The sequence below is a fragment of the Dipodomys merriami genome, unplaced genomic scaffold (genome assembly GCF_024711535.1).
Source record: "Dipodomys merriami isolate MVZ:Mamm:240054 unplaced genomic scaffold, mDipMer1.0.p SCAF_68, whole genome shotgun sequence".
In the NCBI taxonomy this organism is placed as follows: domain Eukaryota; kingdom Metazoa; phylum Chordata; class Mammalia; order Rodentia; family Heteromyidae; genus Dipodomys; species Dipodomys merriami.
In genome coordinates, this window is record NW_027206268.1 from 4,289,740 (window position 1) to 4,311,195 (window position 21,456).

At 45.5% G+C, this 21,456-nt stretch overlaps 1 protein-coding gene across 1 annotated transcript; it reads right to left on the reverse strand.

Annotated features, from left to right (window-relative positions):
* Positions 1-1,617: 1,617 nt before the first annotated feature.
* Rbp2 (retinol binding protein 2) lies at positions 1,618-20,196 on the reverse strand. The gene is made up of 5 exons (XM_070005285.1): positions 20,181-20,196; positions 9,879-10,004; positions 5,253-5,431; positions 3,292-3,393; positions 1,618-1,692 (listed from the first exon to the last, which is right to left on the reverse strand). Exons 2-5 carry the CDS (start codon positions 9,949-9,951, stop codon positions 1,642-1,644), a joined length of 405 nt encoding a protein of 134 aa, XP_069861386.1. The 5' UTR covers positions 9,952-10,004; positions 20,181-20,196; the 3' UTR covers positions 1,618-1,641.
* Positions 20,197-21,456: the final 1,260 nt, after the last annotated feature.

Sequence of the window (21,456 nt, forward strand, 5' to 3'; positions counted from 1 at the left end):
TTTTGTGAACTGGGATTTGCATGGAAATCTTTCTTTAGCTTTCAAGAACCCTCACCCCTTCCCCTTCCTCACTTCATGGCTAACCCCAACTTGTCTCGTGGGAGGCTGGAAGATCCGAGAGTCTTTTGCACTACCCCAATTACAAGTACCAGCGAGTACCAAAGGGTCACCTCTTCCGTGCTCTCCCAGTGAGACCCGTCAGGCTGGGGTGAAGCATTCCTGCCATGGTTTGGTTTGGACATAGGCTGAGGCAAGTGTAGGCACCTAAGGGAAACCCTGGCCCCAAACATCGGCTCTGGCTTTGAACTGGGCCTGCAAATTTCCATTCTCCAAGTTCAAATGCATCCTCTTTGGCAAAGGATAATCAGTAGAATGAATAGATACGCTCTCAGTCTTTCACACACCCTGTGTGAACAGATTTATTCACTCATGGGTCATTTGTGGGGGAAAATACACTGCAAACTTCCCATTTGGAAGATAAGGATTTAAAGTCACATTGTTATCTGTCACCAAAGGAAGGAATGCTCACTTAAGGAATGAATGCAATCCTTCCAACACATACAGAAAAGCTAAACTATCCTTAGAGGAAGGGAACCCTCTGGTTTAAGGGAGGACTTTGTGGCTAGAAGATTTTGAAAGGCTTCAAAATTGCTGTGTTGTTGTTTTGAAGCTGGACAAAGGGCTCTGGTGGCTCATGTCTGTAATCCTAGCTACTCAGGAGGCTGAGACAGACAAATCTGAGAGATTCTTATTTCCAGTTAGGCAGCAAAAAGACAGAAGTGAAGAACAAACTGATGGTCCGGTCAGCACCTGTGGTTCCCTGAATGGATGGTAGGTGGGAAGGGACACAGAGCTGAACAAACACATGCTCCGTGACTCACTCTACAGTACAGGGCTGAAGGTTAAGGACCAGGACTGGCTGGCACTATGGTAATGATGAGGAGCTGAGGTCAGGTCTGTGTGGCCTGCGGAGATCTAGAGAGCTAGAGGATCATGATTCGAAGCCAGCCTGGACAGAAAAGCACATGAGACTCCTCTAAAATAACCAGCCAAAAGCAGGGTTGGAAGGGTGGCTCAAATGCTTATCAAGCAAGTCAAAAGAGGGCAAGGCCCTGGGGCCAAACCCTAGCACAACCAACCAACCAACCAACCAAGCAAACATGCAGAATGTCAGAGAACTAATGTGCTACACCTGTTCAAAGGAACGCCTCTCAAATGGGGGGGGGTTCAGGATTCCATGGGGAATGTTGTGTCTGAGAACAGTCTTGGGGACAACAGTCCCCTACCACCACCTAACAAACTAATAATAATATTTTTTTAAAGGGAACAAAATAAAACAGTCAATGAACAAACAACAAAGCATACGCATACACAGCCGTCTCTTCTGCTCATGCAAGAAACCCAACAGCTCTGGAAATAAAGGAAAATAGACCGGAAGCTTTTGAGTGCATGCTAGTACATTTTGGTTTGTGTGCGTTTTGTATTTAATGCCAGGTTTCCAAGGGGGAGAATGTGTCTTTCTGTTACATACTCATTCTGGATATACCCATTGGTGTGCTTTAATGGAGCTACGAGGGTTTCCACACTGCTCCCCAAAGCCAGCAGAGAGCTCCCCGTGCCTGGCAGGCCCCCTACATAGCTTCACTTCTTTTTGAACACTTGGCGGCACGTCTGGTTACCACAGGTCAGCTCCTGCAAATCAGAAAGTGGGTGACTAGCTAAGGAGCCCAGTTTTCCTCCTCCCTACTGTCCCACCCTCTGGGTGTGTGGGTAGTAGGGCTGGAATAAAGAGGGTACACTTCACCATCCTGGGCTAATAGGCTGGTATTCCCCGCAGGGAGTCATAATTTGATTTCTGATACTCAAATTGAGCTTGAACAACTACAAGAGTGGGGAAAAATGCAAAGAAAAATTAAACTCTCCTACTCCTGTGATGAAAGCAACATCACTTCATTCATAAAAAGTGGCCAAGTCACCATGCAGGGAAGGAGCTGGTGTGGAGAAGAGTTGGGCAGGTGAAGACCTGAGATGCTGCTGGCTGCTGAGTACCTAGGCAAGGACAGGGTGCGGAAGGCCACAGAGGGACCCCGCCAGCTCTGTCCAGGCACCCCTTGAAGGAGGAGGGGGAACCACATGGGAGGAAGACCACCATGTTCTTGGCAGTTGTGACAAATCTGTTGTCCTAGTCACAGATTCCATTGGGAATGGCTCCACAAGTAAAAGAAAAAAAAATCCATCATCTGACCAGATACCAATGTCTCATACCTGTCATCCTAGCTACTCAGGAGACTGAGATCTGAGGATGCTGGTTCAAAGCCAACCCAGGCAGGGAACTCTGAGTCTCTTATCTCCAATAAACGACTCAAACAAGCTGAAAGTGGAGGTGTGGCACAAGTGCTAAGAGTCTCTTTCTCTTTCTCCATCAAAATCAAAGCAGCTAGGGAAAAATGTCAGTGGAAAATACACAGAAGGCTTAAATGAAGATGTCAGGTGAAGCAAGGCTGGTTAAAGGGCACCTTGACCATCTGACTGTGGACACTGGAACCAGGTACCCACCGTACTCCACAGGTGAGTGAATGAATGAATGAATGAATGAATGGAGACTTGAATGAGTCATTCATTTTTACAAATGAGTGGCTGGATGCATGAAGGACTGAGAACATTTTCACTATTTCAATGTGGGTCTATAAACTGGCTTGAAGAAGGAAGAATATATAAATATATATGCTGTCTAGGTAGATACTATTTAAAGCTATCGGCCACTGTTCCAACTGTTCCGTTCTGGTAATTAAATCGATCTAAAATATTTGGGGGTCTGGGAAGATCATGTCTCAGGAGGAGAAACACAGCCTGAGGCAGTTCCCCTGCCCACCTGCCTCTCCACCTTTGAAGCCCACCACCACGCCTCTCCCCATCAGGCTCCCATAATTGAGAGAAGGCCTGGTCTTACCCTTCTCCAGGGCACCTTAATACCAGGGTTCACATTTCTCCCCAGCTGAGCCTTTAACAGGTTCCCAGCATTTCGCCTTGGATCCTAGCTTTCTAACTCAGCATTTTAAAGTTGCTTTTTAATTGCAGCCGTTCATGGAAACAGCCATATAGATTTCTTTCTGGAATCCCCTGGGCCAGATGGAAATGGCTTTCTCACTCTAAGACCATGCACACTTGGCTGTGGCTCAGGGAAGGAGACTGCAGGGCCATTTTTCTTGTCATGGCATCCAGCCAGGTGAGTGCAAGAGTTTATGGGCGCACGGGGGGAGGGGGAGGAGGTGTGCAGACCCCAGGACTTACCAGGTACAGTTTGTCTCCCTCAACCCACTGCTTCCAGCCTCGGTTCTCCTTCTCCCCCTTCTGCACGCACACGAGGGTCTCGCCTTCCCAGGTGACCAGAGACTGCCACGACAGATTCCCAGACAGAGCAAACAAATGGTCTTGAGAGCTGAGCATACCAAACCTGCAGCTGCCCTCCCTGACACTGTCACCCAGCTCCTGTGTGTCCACGGGGCAGAACTCTGGTCTGGGAGAATCCTGGGAGCCTGAATCTGGATTTCAGTCTCTCATGCCCCAGGTACACTCAACTCTAGCTAGTGTTCTACCACTCTGAGCCACAGCTCCACTTCCAGTTTTCTGGTGGTTCATTGGAGCTAAGAATCTCATAGACTTTCCTGCCCTGGCTGGCTTTGAACCGTGATCCTCATATCTCAGCCTCCTGAGTAGCTAGGATGACAGGCGTGAGCCACCAGCACCTGGTGACCTTTTTCTTTCATAAAGTATTATAAATCATTATGTGGGGGGGAGTAGGATGACAAATTCAACTACTAACAATGTAAAATCTCTGGAAGAGAAAACTATCACAAGGCCAAAAGATAGATGGGAGAAAGGCCAGGGCAGGGTGGGGAGTCCTGTTTGGGGTGGCATGCCACAGGGCTGGCCCTTCGCTGGGGATGAAGGGCACACATACATGGGGACAGAACACTTAGCTGTGTCCTTCCTCTGTTTGGGAGGCAGAGGGTCTGGTGGCTGAGTTGATCAGAGAAAAAGGATGCTTTGAATATTACACTTCATCCTGGCTTTGACTCACACCTGCGATCCTCACTACTCAGGAGGCTGAGATTTGAGGATCATGGTTTGAAGCCAGCCCAGGTGGGAAACTCCCTGAGAGTTTCCTCTCCAATAAACTACTCAAAAAAGCCAGAAAGTGGCACTGTAGCTGAAGTGGTAGAGTGTTCACCTTGAGCAAAAGAAGCTCAGGGACAGCACCCTGACCCAAAGTTCGAGGACTGACAAAAGAAAAACAAAATGAAAGTTGAGATCTTTTATATAAAAACATCTAGCCGGGCACTGGTGGCTCACACCTGTAATCCTAGCCATTCAGGAAGCTGAGATCTGAGAATTGTGGTTCAAAGCCATCCTGGGTAAGGAAGTCCATCAGACTCTCATCTCCAGTGAACCACCAGAAAACGGGAAGTGACTCTGTGGCTCAAAGTGGTAGAGTACCAGCCTTGGAGGCAAAAGCTTAGGGATAGGGCTCAGGTCCTGAGTTCAAGCCCCACAGCCAACAACAACAAAAAATAATAAAATAAAAATATCTGAATTCTCAACATCTCTTGAAAACAGAGCAGGAAAGAGGGTGGGGCACAAACAACAATGCCAGAGAAAACTGAACAGACTGCCCCTTTCCAGAGAGCTGTCCTGCCCCTGGCCACACAGCCATCATCTCTGCTAAGGTCATTCCAACTTGTCCTTTTGTGTTCTAAACAGCCTGGTGGTATGAGTCCCTGTCTGAAATCTTAGGGTAGTGAAGTCCATTCATGTCTTCTTAGTTCTTCCTTTTCAGCTTTCACTAAGTTCCTATTGTCAGTCCACAGAGACCCACTGGCTCCCCTGTAGTCCTGCCTGCTCCAAACATACCAGTTATTTCTGTCCTTTTTTTTTTTTTGTCGGTTGTGGGGCTTGAACTCAGGACCTTGGTGCTGTCTCAGCTTTTTCGATCAAAGCTAGCGCTCTACCACTTCTGGTTTTGGGGTGGTTAAATGGAGATAAGAGTCTCACAGACTTTCCTGCTGGAGCTGGTTTCAAACCATGATCCTCAGATGTCAGCCTCCTGAGTAGCTAGGATGACAGGTGAGAGTCATCAGTGTCTGGCTGTGCCATTTTGTGTGTGTGTATTTGTCTGTTTTCATAGTGAAGCCACAGAACCCACTTGGGTACCATGTACTGTATGGGTGAAAACCTCCAGCCCATAGCAGTACCTTGACGTTCCGGTTGTCCAGGCCCTTTGTGTGTTCATCAAACTCCACCCCGATAGTGAAATCCAAGTCGTAGTTCCGGAAGGTGCTGTTGGTTTTTGTCTTGAAGTTGTTACCGTCTTGAACAATGATCTTGGTCTGAGACAGACGAACTGCAATCTTGCGGGTGGCGAAATCAATATCTGTTGAGAAAAGGAGTGAGGGGAGGGGAGATTATGACTTGCTCAGGCAGACTCATCCATTCCTTTAACAAGGACAAACCTGAGTCACAGATCAGGACAGAACATGCTTCCTTGCTTAAATGAGAAGCAAGAGTTGTCTTACAGGTGATTGGGTTAGATACTTTGGTCAGTTGCCAGGAAGCCAAGAATGTCCTCTGGAACTCTGACAGGAGGGGACACAGCAGTTGAAGTTTCCTCTGAGCCCCAGCTCACCACACACACACACACACACACACACACACACACACACACACACACACACACACACACACACACACACACACACACACACACGAAACATGCATACACACACCTCCACCAGAGCAGCCTTAGTTCATTCCAACACAGGGATTCTTTTTGAGTTTGTTGTAAAGATTTCATGATTTAAAACTTAAAAAAAATTCTTGCTGGGGACTGGTGGCTCACGCCTGTCATCCTAGCTACTCAGGACGCTGAGATCTGAGGATCTCGGTTCAAAGCTCAGGCAAAAAAGTTTGTAAGGCTCCAATTAACTACTGGAAAACCAGAGCTGTGGCTCAAAGTGGTAGAGCACTAGGCCTTGAGCAAAATCACTCAGGGATTGCTTCTAGGTCCTGAGTTCAAGCCCCCAACACACAGATACCCACACATAAATGACAAATTCTTAGAAAGCCACTAGTATTTAGCATGGATAAAGCCAAAATTTTTGTAACTCTTCACAACAGAGAGGGCCAATCCTCTCCTCTCCTCTGTTCTCCACTTCTTTCCTTTCTTCTCTCTCCTTCTCTTTTTCTTTTCCCTCCTTGTCTCCCTCCCTCTCTCTCTTCCTTTCTTTCTCTTCAATTCTTTTTCTTTCTAATCTCACCCTCCATTCTTCCCTCCCTCCCTTCCTTTTGTTTTGGTAGGACTAGGGTTTGAACTCAGAGGCTAAGTTTTCTAATGATAAAATGAGAAGAAGAATGCTCACCCCATCAGATTAAGAGGAGGAAGGCTCAGTAAAAATGCTCATGAAATGCTGTTTATAACAACCCCAAGGATCTTGGGGATACTCACTGAACCTTGGCCTCTAAATCTGGCTTTGTCTGTGAAGGTCCAATAAACAGGGATCTGATCATCACTCTTTCTCCAGAGTGAAAACTGCGGGTCACATCAGGGTTCTCCCAACGCTGTGGAGCCATGCGAATGGTGACTGATCTACACCTCTCTCTGTCTTATGGGCTCTCTATCCACCCTAGTGGGACATATCCCTGATGGGGGCCAGCTTCCTCTCTCTGGAGCTGTAAGTAGCTCGTGTTCAAGTCTCCTTGTGCGAGAAAGTCCCAGAAGTGCTGGGAGCCATGTTAGGAGGTGGGAAAAGAAAACCAAAGGTCATCTGTTGATCAGATGAGGTAGAGAGGAGCTGCCAGGCCAATTACTAAACGAAACCAGAGAAATTGAGACCCAAAGTGTTCCTTAGCAAGGAAACGTATTTATATTCTGTAGATGATGGGTCCAGAGTCACCCAGGCTGTCCAACGGTTTTCTTACAAATCAAGCTTCTTTGCCATCTATAATGTAGGCTCTTTAATAAAAAAAAGCTTGCTTGTCCCCAGTTGCCTAGAAAAGTAGATTATAGTTACAAATGCCCATTGCTGAGAGAACTGGATTGTCCGGGAACCGCCATCCCTAGTCAATCTTTCTAACCAATGCCTTGGGAAATCTTATTAGGAGCTCTATGCAAATGGAATCAAGCACTGCTGCTGCTCCTCATTTTGAAAAATGGCTTGGCCTCCCAGCTACCCTCTAGCATTTGCACAAGCCGGTTACTCATGTCACCTCTGTTCCACCCCACAGAAGGGAGCCAAGTATTCTGGTAGATTCCTGGCTGGATATTTCTAATCTAAAGGGTTTGCTGCAGTGGTAGCACGTACACACACTCATGCACGCACACACACACACACACACACACACACACATACATACACAGAGATTACAAAACCACTTCCCTCTGAACTTTGTAGAGCAAATTATTTTCCTGATACAGTATTTTAACACCGGGGTTATCAAATATGTTTTATCTGCTTTTCTGGATTAAAGGTACCTCTGAGCCTGATTTATAGCCAGGTGAAATGAATTTCTGTCTCAAAAGGAAAGGTCCAAAGGCAAGCTATTGCTGAATAATATATATGGCTTATAGCTGCTGCAGAAAGAGAGACAAAAAAAAACCCTACAAGAGCAGCAAAGTGACTTTATTAAAGCATACTTTTCATAACTGCATTTTGAACAATGCAAGCCATAAAGGTGAAATACGAGTATGCTTCTCAACATTAAAATGCTTTGTAACATGCGAGTGAGAAAAGCTAGAGTCGCAGGCTAACAGGGCAGGTGCTCTTTGTAAATTAAAGAGCGGAGGTGCATACCCATTCATCACCGGAAAGCTGAGATCCATTCAAAGTGTAGCTTCGATGGGCTTCAAACCGCGGGCTCTTAATTCTCAAATCATGGGCACTTCCAGGCAATTGTGGGAAGTGAAGTGGAAGAGCAATCTTCACCTTTTTTTTTCCCTCTTTCTTTCTGTATTATTTCCTCTTCCAGAGATTACATTTATGGAGGAATTAGATTGTCTCCCTTCCCACCTGCCTCATCCTGTTTCCTCTCTCCGCCTCCTGGAGATGGAAGGCAAGGTAGACACCTTGGGACACCTCCCTGCTTCCTCTCCCCATCCTTAGTCTAGGACTCACTTCAGGCTGTGGGATATCAATGAAGTGCTTCTAATATATGCAAGAAAGGCCACAGGAAGGGACTCTACTTACCATGGTCACCTAGCTTTTTCTTTTCTTTTCTTTTTTTTTTTGGTCAGTCGTGGAGCTTGAACTCTGGGCCTGGGCGCTGTCCCTCAGCTCTTCAGCTCAAGGCAAGCGCTCTACCACTTGAGCTACAGCGCCACTTCCGGTTTTCTGGTGGTTTATTGGAGATAGGAGTCTCATGGTCTCTCCTGCCCGGGCTGGCTTTGAACCACGATCCTCAGATCTCAGCCTCCTGAGTAGCTAGGATTACAGGCGTGAGCCACCAGCGCCCGGCCTCACCTAGCTTTTTCTAACTCATAGTACTTTGCATTTGAAAATCCAACCAGGAGCCACAGAGTCTATACATAAAGACTTTGGCCATAATGTGGAATATTATTGTCAGCACCAGCAGGCATCAAGATTTTGCAAAATACATTTACCTTGGGTCACCAGACATCCATCCATCCATCCATCCATCCATCCATCCATCCATCCATCCATCCATCCATCCATCCATCCATCCATTGTCATCTCAATCCTCAATAACCAGTGACCTGTGTCTACACTGCAGAGAGCCTGGTGCAAAGTGGTCAAATAACTCCTTAGCACAACATCATAATGTGTGATCTGTAAAGGTAAGTTTGGATCTGATGCTAAGAGCAAAGGAAGGCCAATCCAAAACTTGTTGATGGAGGGATCCGAACATCACATTCTCAACTTGAGAACCCCTTGCCCACACGGATGGTGTAATCCGGTGAGCAGGAGTCCAGAAAGAGGCTGCTTACAAAGAGAGGATTTCTGGGAGATGGCTACAGGCACCCTTCACAATCATCTCCTACCACCAGGGGAAAAAGGGGAGTTAGGAATGCTTTCTTCCCCCTCCTTCTTGCAGAAAAGATGAGCTCTAAGATCCCATCCCACAGAGCCTTAGATTGTACAGAAACTGAATTTTATACCAGAGGACTTTTTATTATTTAAGCAAAAGGTGCAAAACCCACAAAGTTGCTTTCTGATGACACAAGTCTAATTCATATAGCATACCTCTTATACCATGAGGCTCACAAACAACACCTGCTACGGTATTTACAACGATGAAAAACCACAACTGCATCCAACACCCCCCAGACACATGGACAAGGCTGATGCTAGTCTCCCTATTTGAAAGATGAGAAACAGGTTCTGAAAGGTTAAAAAAAGGGAAGGTGATGTCAGAGAGTGGGTGCTGGGCTCTGGCTCCAGCAGTTTGGTTCCTCCCTCTGTATGATATTGTTCAGAATCAGTTCTGAACTATGCTCCCAATCAATCACCCGCGTACAGGTTTGTAACTCCATTTCTACTGGGTACTTATGGTGCAAAAATGGCCACCAGAGAGAAGGTGATCAAAAAGCTAAGGAGTGAGTGTGTTACCATCTCCTCAGGTTGTACCTTGTGTCTGTGTATGCATGCGTGTGTATTTTCTATGCAGACAGTCTGTTTCCTGTGGACCTACTATTATGCTAAGGACATTCTAAACATAGCCTCATTTATTATTACATATGATTTGCAGGTGAAGAAACAGCCTCAAAATTTGTATATGACTTCTCTGATTTTGCATGGGCAGACTGTCCCCCCGCCACCCCCCCCCCCGCCCCGTCCCTTCCCTTCCCCAGTGCTATAACCCCTTACCCAAGGCCTTCATGTAGCCTTCAAAGTTGTCATTACTCTCCATCTCCCAGGTTCCATTCTGGTCCTTTGTCATGCTGATAGCCTCTAGTTTGGTGTGGGTATATGGCCGAAGGATCACACAGCAGGCTGCGGAGAGAATGTGATAAAATGAGTTGCTTTTATAGCTCAGTGGACTGAGTTTATGAACCTAAAGATATTAGAGCCAAAGGTCATATGTACAACTCAAAGGAACTTGTCCTCCCCTTGCAAAGTTCAGTGGTTCTGTGGACAAGGCCCAGCACAAAGTTCTGATGTGACACGTTTGTGTCCCAATGGCCTCCACCATCCTCAGGTGGAGGGGCACCCACTCAGCTCCTAGCTCCATCTAGAACATTCCATCTTGTTCCTGAGGAAGACAGCCATTTCCTCCTGGTCCCCAATACTATAAATCACAGAATACCAACACATAGGCCACGAACTTGGGTCCCCTCAACCACGTAAGCAGCACTTCTGACTGGGCTGGTGAAGGTGAGCTCCAACTCACACCTAACAGGGCTCCACTCTGACAGGCAATGACTTAGAAAAGTCCTGGTATTATATTTATGCATTCTTGTTTTACAAAGAAGCAAGGCTCAAGGAGGTCCGTTAAGTCACATGTCCAACAACAACTTGTAAACCCAAAGTCCTGTCCTTCAGTCCGCTGGGTCAGCTTGCACAGGAGACCAGGGCCAGACCTGAGAGCCTGACCTTGTAAACCACACCTTTTCTCCACTCACTCTGAAAACACAGAGGAAAAGAGAGAACTCACAAACTCTGCTCTCAGCCATCAAACCCAGCCCCAGGGATCAAATCACTCAGGCCTAGAAAGGAGTCTTGTGCTATCCCTTCTCTTCCCTACCTGTCCTGCGGGTGAGCTGGCATCTAAACCAGGCTTCTCAGAGCTTTGTCCTTTCCTCTCCAGAGGGTGTTTTTTGGAATGCCATTGGTAACTCTGCCTCCCACGCCAGGCAAAAATCTATTTATTAGCCGGGCACTGGTGGCTCATGCCTGTCATCCCAGCTACTCATGAGGCTGAGATCTGAGAATTGGCAGTTCAAAGTCAGCCCAGCTAGGAAAGTCTGTGAGATTCTTAGCTCCGACGAACTACCAGAAAACTGGAAGTGAACCTGTGGCTCAAAGTGGTTGAGTGCTAGCCTTGAGCAAAAAAGCTCAGGGACAGCGGCCAGGACCTAAGCTCAAGCCCCATGACTGACAAAAAAAATCTATTTTTTAAAGTTATTTACTGTCTCTCTCCTTGGTATTAAGGACAGCACCAGTGTGGAGTCCCTAGCAGCTGGGGAAGATTCAGAGAAGACTGCTTGTCTGGAATGTGAGTAAGCAAGGGTCCATGTGCCATAGAGAATACCATTTTCAACATTCTCTGGTGATGGCAGGGCAGAAGGACTTTGCTTACTGGTGATTCTGTGAGAAAACAGCAAATTCTTCTCTCCAGGACTTCAAATGAAATGAAAGCATCGCTGAGCTGATTGATCAGATATCAGTCCATGTACTCTCCCGCCATTTGTCAAGGATGTATGCATCCCAAACTTTTTTAAAAACTTATTATTACATAGTGTTTTGTTCCCAATAAGTCGTTGGCCCATGATCAGAATGATAACCGTGATCTTTTGTTGAGTGTGCTGAATGCTTGTTCTGGCTTATTACACTGAACTCTTTCAGTTAGTCTTTGAGAGAGTAGACATCGTATTTTCACCTTAAAAGAGATGGAGATTGGGGGGACCCATCACCCCATGATTGCTGGGGTTGGCTCAGCTGATCAGTCTGGGGTTGCGCACAAACTGTGCAACCCTCCTGAGGCTATACAGTTGAAGAGGACAAGAGAAGAAGTTGAATTTAGGAGTAGTGGTGTTCCTCTGCTAAAACTTACAAACAAGCAATCAAAGATTAAGGTGAGGTTCAGAGAGGTTAGGGGTTTTCCCAAAGGGTATGTACACAGCTTGTCAGAAGACAATGGATTTGAACCCAGAAACTTTTCTGTCTGTCCAAAGTACAATGTTGGTTTCTGCTTTAGTAAGAAGACAATGGATATGAACCCAGAAACTTTTCTATCTGTCCAAAGCACACTGTCAAATTCTGTTTACCATATCGGATGTCAAAGGGGGAACTATTTAAGACAGTTATTGCTGAATTCAGATTTCTCCGACTCCTAATGAGCTTGCACATCATATCCTGTATTCATTAGAATGCTGTGTTTTCTCTTCTACTTGATTGCTAGTGCTATGAGTTTACCTCAGCCATTTTTTAAAAAAAAATCAGGATTGCTAGGCTTTTGTCTTATAGTCTTATAGTGGGAATTCCTTGTATATTCTGAATAGCATTTGCTTCTTGGTTTTATATATTGTGATAGTCTTTTCTCCATTCTATTTAAATTAACCTGGTTGATCAATTATACCCTCTGTTGAACAGTACTTCTTGGTTTAGATATAATAAAGGCTTAAAAAAATTGGCCTTATTCTTTGTACTATTAAACTTTTCAGTCCCTCCTTCTTAAGTCCTAAAAGTCTATAGTTTCTTCTAAAAGACTTTGGTATAGGGTATTGAGAAAATGCCTGGTTTTATTTTTTTGTCTGTTTAGTGAACTGGATTTCTCTCTGTCTCTTTTCTGATGATGTCTGATGCTACTGCTGCTATCCTTTAGCATCCCGAGAACCATAAGGGTCTGTCTCTGTTCTGCTCCACTGGTTTCTTTGCCTGAACTGTGTCAAAATCAGTGTGACTGTCAATGTGGCTTTGTGGTGTATCTTAATATGCTGGGTGAATGGTCACTAGCCCTTCACTGTTCTTTTCCTTTATTTGGGGGGGGGGTCTGGTCATGGGCCTGAACTCTGGTCTGGGCGCTGTCCCTCAGCTCTTCAGCTCAAGGCTAGCACTCTACCACTTGAGCCACAGCGCCACTTCCGGCTTTTTTTCTTTTTTGCTTTATGTGGTGCTGAGGAATCGAACCCAGGGCCTCATGCATGCAAGGCAAGCGCTCTACCACTGTGCCACCTTCCCAGCCCTTTTTTTTTTTGGGGTCCGGTCGTGGGGCCTGAACTCTGGGCCTGGGCACTGTCCCTCAGCTCTTCAGCTCAAGGCTAGTGCTCTACCACTTGAGCCACAGGGCCACTTCCGGCTTTCTTCGTTTTGCTTATGTGGTACTGAGGAATCGAACCCAGGGCCTCTGGTATGCAAGGCAAGCACTCTACCACTGAGCCACCTTCCCAGCCCTCCCTTCACTGTTCTTTATAAGGACTTAGATATTCTTGGACACATATTCCTTCAAATAACCCTCAGAGAATTTTACTTTATTCCAAGAAAACATCTGATGGGACCTTCATTTCGTAGTACATAACACTTATAGAGGAACTAGAGAAGAATAGAAACCTTTGCAATGTTGCATGATCCAATTCAAGAATGTGGATTCAGCCATCTTCTTCTTTTTGCTCATCTTTTGTGTCCTTTGGTATAAGTACCAGGGTTTCCCCATATACATCTTGTGTGATTTTGCTTCTGTTAGCTCTAAGATCCTTAGCAGATTGCTTGCTCTTGTGAACAATCTCATGTTTTCAAAATTATTATTTTCTAGAAAGTTATGGCTGGTGTAAGACAGTGCTGTTGGTTTTCCTAGGTTCTTCTTATATCTAGAAAACCTTGTGAATTCTTTTCATCTGTTCTCTCTCTCTCTCTCTCTCTCTTTTTTTTTTTTTTGTTGGTCGTGGGGCCTGAACTCTGGGTCTGGGCGACATCCCTGAGCTCTTCAGCTCAAGGTTAGCGCTCTACCACTTGAGACACAGTGCCACTTCCGGCTTTTTCTGCTTATGTGGTGCTGAGGAATTGAACCCAGGGCCTCATGCATGCAAGGCAAGCATTCTTACCACTGAGCCACCTTCCCAGCCCTCTATTCTCTTTTTAAATTATTTTAGTTTGTGTGTATATGTGTGTGTGCCAGCCAACATTGGTCTTGAACCCAGGGCATCAGGTTCTTGCTTATCTTTTTGCTCAAGTCTCACCTCCACTTCCTTCTTACCAGTTCTAATAGGTTAAGAATTTGTTCTTGTTTTTTCCTGGGTAATTATTTATATAACTTCAAATAGTGACCACTTAAGATGTTCACTTTTAGCCCTTACACCTGTTATGAAAAGAAAAAAAAAACCTGTTCAACATTAATTTGATGAACCAGAGCATTATCTGTAAAGAAAAAATTATTAAGCTCACTCACCTACATAAATGTAAATATATTAAATGAATATAATCAGGATATGTATTAAAAACACATCATGAACAATGAATCCATGTATCCAAGAATATAAGGACATTTGAATGTATTCTGCTATTGTTAGTGTTTCAGAGGAGACAAATAATACAATATTGAATATCCATTCCTGATTCTAAGTTAACAAGAAACTTAGTACAACAGATATCATGGCTAACTTCTTAACATGACACAGTAGTCTAAAACCAGCCAGCTTTATTGGCAAAGCAGTAAAATCAAGAAAAAAAACAAGGATATCTAGTATCATTGCTATTATTGAATACTTTTCTGGAAAGATGGGCCATTGTAGTCAGACAAAAAATTGTGACTAATGGGGCAAAGCTATCTTTAGTGGGAGGTGGTGGATAGGAGTTCCATGAAACCTACTGTTTCTCCACCAAAAAAGGAAGTTTTGAAAACCAATGACCAGATTCCCATTCCCACAACTCTAGCCAAGAGTCGAATCTTGAATGTTAGCCTTGAGCTGAAGAGCTGAGGGAGAGCACCCAGGCCCAGAATTCAAACCCCATAAAGGACAAAAAAGAAAAAAGAAAAAAAAAAGATAAGAGCCTGTGGTCAATCAACATTTTGAAGAATAATGGAAATATATATTGTTTTTGTTCAGTATCATCAGGTAAATAATACTAAGATTCAGATAAATACAGGAAAATGCAACAGGAATATTTTATGAGAGAGCGAGCGAGCGAGCGAGCGAGCGAGCGAGCGAGAGAGAGAGAGAGAGAGAGAGAGAGAGAGAGAGAGAGAGAGAGAATAGTATACTGATCCTGGGGTTGAAGGCTCAAAGTTAACACTCTATCACTTGAGCCACAGTGTTATTTCTGGCTTTTTCGGAATGGTTTATTGGAGATAATGCATTTCATGAACTTTCCTGTCTGGGTTGGCTTTGAACTGCAAGCCTCAGATCTCAGCCTCTTGAGTAACTAGGATTACAGGTGTGAGCCATAGACACCCAGATAATTTTTTTTCTTAAAATTAAAACATGCAGAAAGGGGGCTGGGAAGTTGGCTCAGTGGTAGAGCGCTTGCCTTGCATGCCTGAGGCACTGGGTTCGATTCCTCAGCACCACATAAGCAAAAAGAAAAAAGCCGGAAGTGGCGCTGTGGCTCAAGTGGTAGAGCACTAGCCTTGAGCTGAAGAGCTGAGGGACAGTGCTCAGGCCCAGAGTTCAGGCCCCACAACCGGACCAAAAAAAAAAAAATGTGGCTTCTCTTGCCGGGCGCTGGTGGCTCACGCCTGTAATCCTAGCTACTCAGGAGGCTGAGATCTGAGGATCGCGGTTCAAAGCCAGCCCGGGCAGGAGAGACCGTGAGACTCCTATCTCCAATAAACCACCAGAAAACTGGAAGTGGCGCTGTAGCTCAAGTGGTAGAGCGCTCGCCTTGAGCTGAAGAGCTGAGGGACAACGCCCAGGCCCAGAGTTCAAGCCCCACGACTGACAAAAAAAAAAAAAAAAAAAAAAAAATAAAACATGCAGAAAGCAAAGCACTGGCTGTTTTTCCTGAATTTCTGGTAAACTATAAAGTTTCTTAGCCGGGTGCTGGTGGCTCACACCTGTAATCCTAGATACTTAGGAGGCTGAGATCTGAGGATTGCTATTCAAAGCCAGCCCTGGCAGGAAAGTCCATGAAACTCTTATGTCCAATAAACCACTCAGAAGGCCGCAAGTGGGGCTTTGACTCAAGTGGTAGAGTGCTCGCCTTGAGCTGAAGAGATAAGGGACAGTGCCCAAGCCCAGAGTTCAAGCCCCACGACCAACCAAAAGAAACCCACAAAAAACAAAAAAACGAAGTAAAGTTTCTGAGATATTTACTTTGACAATGGCTTACTTGTACATATTTAACCTAGAAAAAAAGTGAGCATCTTTTTCTGATATGACAATGATTCTCATACAGCCCTTATTTTCAGCATCTCTGCAAAATAAAAGAGCAAATCTTCGTGAGATTTCCCAGAGCCCTCAGGGAAATCTCAAAGATGATTTGAAGTGTAAAATGTTAAAAAAAAAAAAAAAAGTCCCAAAAGCTTGATTTTATTTCTTCCTGTTATCTTAGCCCTTATTTTTGGAAGACAAAAATCCAAAAAGTTGTCGGAGGAGATTTAGATGCTTGCCTGAGATACTGGGATACAGTATTTGGCTATCTGTTGAAGCAAAGCAACCAAAAAAACCATTAAAAAAAATAAATCCAGAGGGCACCATGGTTGAAAGGAACCTAATTCTTTCATACCTGAGGAGTTGTTTTCCCTTTCTCTTTTCTATCTCTTGCTTTTTATTTTCCTCTCTGCCTTCTCCTTTCATCTTTTTTATCTGTCATCTTTTACCTAGACAAGGCATTAGATACAGAATGTAAAATTACCCAGATGGGTTACACAGTTATTGTTTCCCATGAAGATTGCACAGAAAACAAATCTGTGTCTCACTACTCTGGTTTCCTAAAAAAAAAAAAAAAAAAAAAAAAGAAATTCCCAGTTTTAATATTGAAAGTTCCAAATCCAAGAAATTCAGTCACAGGCAGGCTAGGAAGGCTGGTCACCCCTAGAAAAGGTAGCCACTCACATCACAGATGAAGGTGTTCAAAAACCAAGGAAGCAAGCCCTTTAAAGTTTAGCAGACTGGGCAAAAACAAAAAATGTTAGCACATTAGGGGGTGGGGGTAGGGACAGGCAATAGTAAGGATCGAATCCAGGGCCCTCTGTACACTAGACAACTAATCTATCAGCATGCTACTTTTTTGGGGGGGGGGTCAAGTGTGGGGCTTGAACTCTGGGCCTGGGCACTGTCTCTCAGCTCTTCAGCTCAAGGCAAGCACTCTACCACTCGAGCCACAAGCGCCACTTCGTTTTCTGGTGGTTTTATTGGAGAAAGAGTCTCATGGGCTTTTGCCACCCAGTCTGGCTTTGAACCCGATCCTCAGATCTCAGCCTCTTGAGTAGCTAGGATGACAGGCATGAGCCACTGGCACCAGCTCAGCATGCTATTTAAGATAGCATGCTAGGCATCTGTTCTTGCCATCTTCAAAGAAAGAGTTCTTTAATATTTCTCCCCTTAGGTTTTTAAGGGAGATACCAACATCAGAAATAGAATAGACCGTAATGATAACACAGTATCTAATGATGATATAATACTCATCTTGCCTAGGAAGGATTTTTTTCAGCTGAGTCTTGAAAACCAGGTAGGGTTAGTTGGAGACATGTAGGTATGTATCAGCTCTATGGTTGATTATAGGAATCCGTGAAGGTTACCAATTAGGGGCCGCACCCTCTCAGAGGCGGCCTCCTCTCTGGATCAAAGGTCCCACTTCCTGCTACGTGGCAAGAAGGTTTCCTAATATGATCTGGAGTTTCTTGGAAGGACTATAAATGATGATATGGTCAAAGCTGGGCTGATATGGAGTTCAGGCTGCTAATTAACTGACTGGCACAGTCTAGCACCCAGGATTCAGAGAATATAGGGTGAATAGGGGAGGGAGAGGTGAAGAGAGAGGAGAAGAGCACTTGACTAGGTCCTTCCTGTCTGGAGAGAGTTTGACAGAAGACATATGGTGATCAGATGGGTAAAGAGGGGTCCCAGGGTGTGCAATCTGCAAGGGGTTCTTTCCTTCCAAGATTGCAGCGGCATTACACCAGTAGAATCACTAGGAAAGAGCCAGTTGAGAAAGGCTTCTTAGAGGAGGTGCTTTTTCAAAAATTTTCTATGCACGTTCATAGAAAAGAAAGCTTTCCCCTCTCACTGCCCCCAGAAAGAAACAAGAAGCATATTCATGCAGTATAGGAAGCATCACTTCAGGAGACAAGTCCAGTTTAAACAGGAAGAATGTGTCCAGGAACTCCACAGGAGAGACATAAACAGGCCTAACTGTCTAAATAAGGGCAGATGTATGTGACAAGAATCAAGGTGTCACGCCAGGTGCTGGTGGCTCACACCTGTCATCCTAGCTGCTCAGGAGGCTGAGATCTGAGGATTGCAGTCCAAAGCCAGCCTGGGCAGGAATGTCTGTGAGACTCCTATCTCTAATAAACCACCAGAAGACCAGATGTGGTACTGTGGCTTAAGTGGTAAAGTGCTCCCCTTGAGCTGAAGAGCTCAGGGATAGTGATCAGGCCGAGTTCAAGCCCCATAATGAAGAAGGAGGAGGAGGAAGAGGTGGAGGAGGAGGAGGAATCAGAAGAAGAAGAAGAAGAAAGAAGAAGAAGAAGAAGAAGAAGAAGAAGAAGAAGAAGAAGAAGAAGAAGAAGAAGAAGAAGAAGAAGAAGAAGAAGAAGAAGAAGAAGAAGAGGAAGAGGAGGAGGAGGAGGAGGAGGAGGAGGAGGAGGAGGAGGAGGAGGAGGAGGAGGAGGAGGAGGAGGAGGAGGAGGAGGAGGAGGAGGAGGAGGAGGAGGAAGAAGAAGAAGAAGAGGAAGAAGAAGAAGAAGAAGAAGAAGAAGAAGAAGAAGAAGAAGAAGAAGAAGAAGAAGAAGCAGCAGAAGCAGAAGCAGCAGCAGAAGCAGCAGCAGCAGCAGCAGCAGAAGCAGAAGCAGAAGCAGAAGCAGAAGCAGAAGCAGCAGAAGCCGCCGCCGCCGACACTGGACAAAGACACTTCCTCAAACTTTCTCCTCCCCTGACCATTTGTCCCGTGTCTCAGAGATCAAGGTCAGAGTCTCAGGTTCTTTTAGAAGCAAATACAGAGGACAGTTCTTCTTTCCAGCAATTTCCCACAATGCACCAGTACCAACCAAGTGCTTGCCTAGGCAGTGTCCCTGCACAATCTAACCTTTCTAAATACCCCTCCAGCTTGCCGATTCCTGTGTGCCACACTGCGTTCTCTATGTCTGAGGCTCCTGGAGTTGCAGTCATCTGGGACACTTATTCAGCCCCTGGCCCCAAGCAGGTGACTGGTTACATAGTTACAGGGGAAGGAAAGACCCTGGGGGGGGAGGGGGGTGGGTGGATGGGGGTGGCTCAGGCTTGTAATCCTAGCTACTCAGGATTCTGAGATCTGATGATCACGGTTCCCAGCCAGCAATGGGCAGGAAAGTCCATGAAACTGTTACCTCCAACAAACTACTCAGAAAAAGCAGAAAGTGGTGCTGTGGCTCAAAGTGATAGAGCGCTAGCCTGGAGAAAAAGAATCTCAGGGACAGCGCCCAGGCCCCTTTATTGCTTTGTGATTCTTCTCTCCTGGCTCCAATGGGTTGCAGAAATCCTAGGCAGGTTCTATCATGTAAACACCTCATTCCAATATATGCTTCTGTATTCAAGTCCTTTTTTGTTGCCAGTCGCTGGGCTTCAACGGGCCAAGGCACTGTCCCTGAGCTTCTTTTGCTCAAGGCTAGCACTCTACCACTTGAGCCACAGAGCCCCTTCCGGCTTTTTTTGTTGATGTGGTACTGAGAAATTGAACCCAGGGCTTCATGCATGCTAGGCAAGCCCTCTACCACTGAGCCACCTTCCCAGCCCTGTCATTTTCTACTGCCTCCTGTTTTCTACTATGTGTCTTGGGACCTGGGTCCTCTCTTCTCTAGGTCTGAGTTCCTCTCCATCCTGACCTTAGTCACATCTCCTTTGGGCTTTAAGTAATTAAACAAATAAGAACCCCACCATCTTCACTCTGTCCCCTAGTTATTGGTTTGTCTGAGATGCCAAAGAAATAACTTGAGTTAGCTCTCACCTCAGTCTTGGTTAGCGTCTCCTTTTCCTAGCTTCTTGGCAACCAAGCTGAAATGTGGCCTCTAGGAGCGGGCACAGTGTTTGGCATTAGAGACTCTGCTGTTTTGTTTCTCCTCTGCAGGTCTACTGAGTGGAAAGGAGGCCTTGCCCCAGCTGGTATGTCATTCACATAAGAGTCCAGGGACCCACATAGAAATCCTTCTTGGTTCCCATGGAGATACTTGTCAGACTGCATGGAATAACCCTGATCGTATACCTCAAAGTTTCTGTATCAGTTACTGCTGTGTAACAAAAGACCCCCATACTCAACAGCTTCCAACACCAATCCAATCACCTCATAGTTTTACAGGTAAGGAATCAGAGAGATTACCTGGCTCTGCTTGAAAGATGGCTCTGAGGCTGCTAGAGGCCCCTATTATTCTTGATGTGGGTCTCTCCACAGGGCTACCTCATGACCCAGCAGCTGGCTTCCCGCAGATGGAATGGTCCAAGATGAGTGAAGGGGAAGCCGCATCCTTTTACGACTTTGCTTTTGGCTAAAGTAATGACTTCACTGGCTCGACCTGAAAGAGAGACGTAATAGGAGACTACCAGGAATAACTTTGGCAGTCTTCAGGTGGGTTGTATCCCTCAGCTGGAGGAAAGACTGTCAGGTCCCACAGGGCACTGGTGGCTCACACCTGTCATCCTACCCACTCAGGAGGCTGAGATCTGAGGATCGCAGTTTGAAGCCAGCCCCAGGCAGAGAAATTCATGAGAATCTTATCTCCAACTCATCAGCAAAACCTAGAAGTGTAGGTGTGGCTCAAGTGGTAGAGAGTCAACCTTAAATGAAAAAGCCAAGCAAGAAGGCCAAGTTTGATCCTCAGTGCGCGCGCGCGCACTCTCACACACACACACACACACACACACACACACACACACACACACACACACACACACACACAGCTGAGAGTCAAGGTTCATTTTTGGAACAGGGTTTCCAAGGAAGGCATGCAGGGGAACTGTCTGGCTCAGGCATCCCATTAATAATTTAGCTTTCCAACTTCTGATATTATCTCCAAATGAAGTTACACACTGGAGCTGGTAGGGAGACCATCCTGGGACAGGGCTGCAGCTTTAAAACTATGCACTGTAAGTGGGCAGTTACCAACCATTTACATTTTAGTGTGAATTTGAGGCTGCTCTCTCTAGTCTAGAGGAACTTGAAAGTAATGCTTCTTCCAGAACCCTAAATAGAAATGCTTAGTGTCAGTCCATCAGTGAAGTGGGGATGGTCTTGGGGGGGGGTGATGCATGTGTTTAAGACACCTGTGAAATCAAATCTAACAGGTAATTTGCTTTTTGATTACAGTTTTAATTCATTGCAGCTTGGGACTGAAAAACCTGCCTCCCTTTTGTGGGTGATGTGGATGGGGAAGCCACGTTCTGTCAGTTGGACGATTTTAATTCTACCCTTTGTGCCCAAGGATGTCTGCTTATATGGTACTTGCTACACTTCTAAGATACTCACTACCCAGATAGAGTGTAAGGCTCACACACCCCATTTCTGTGTGCCTAAGCTTCTCCCCCTGCCCACAAGGCAGTATTAGAAAAAAGCTAGTCTGGGCACCCCTAGAGAACACATGTGCATAGAGGACTGCAAA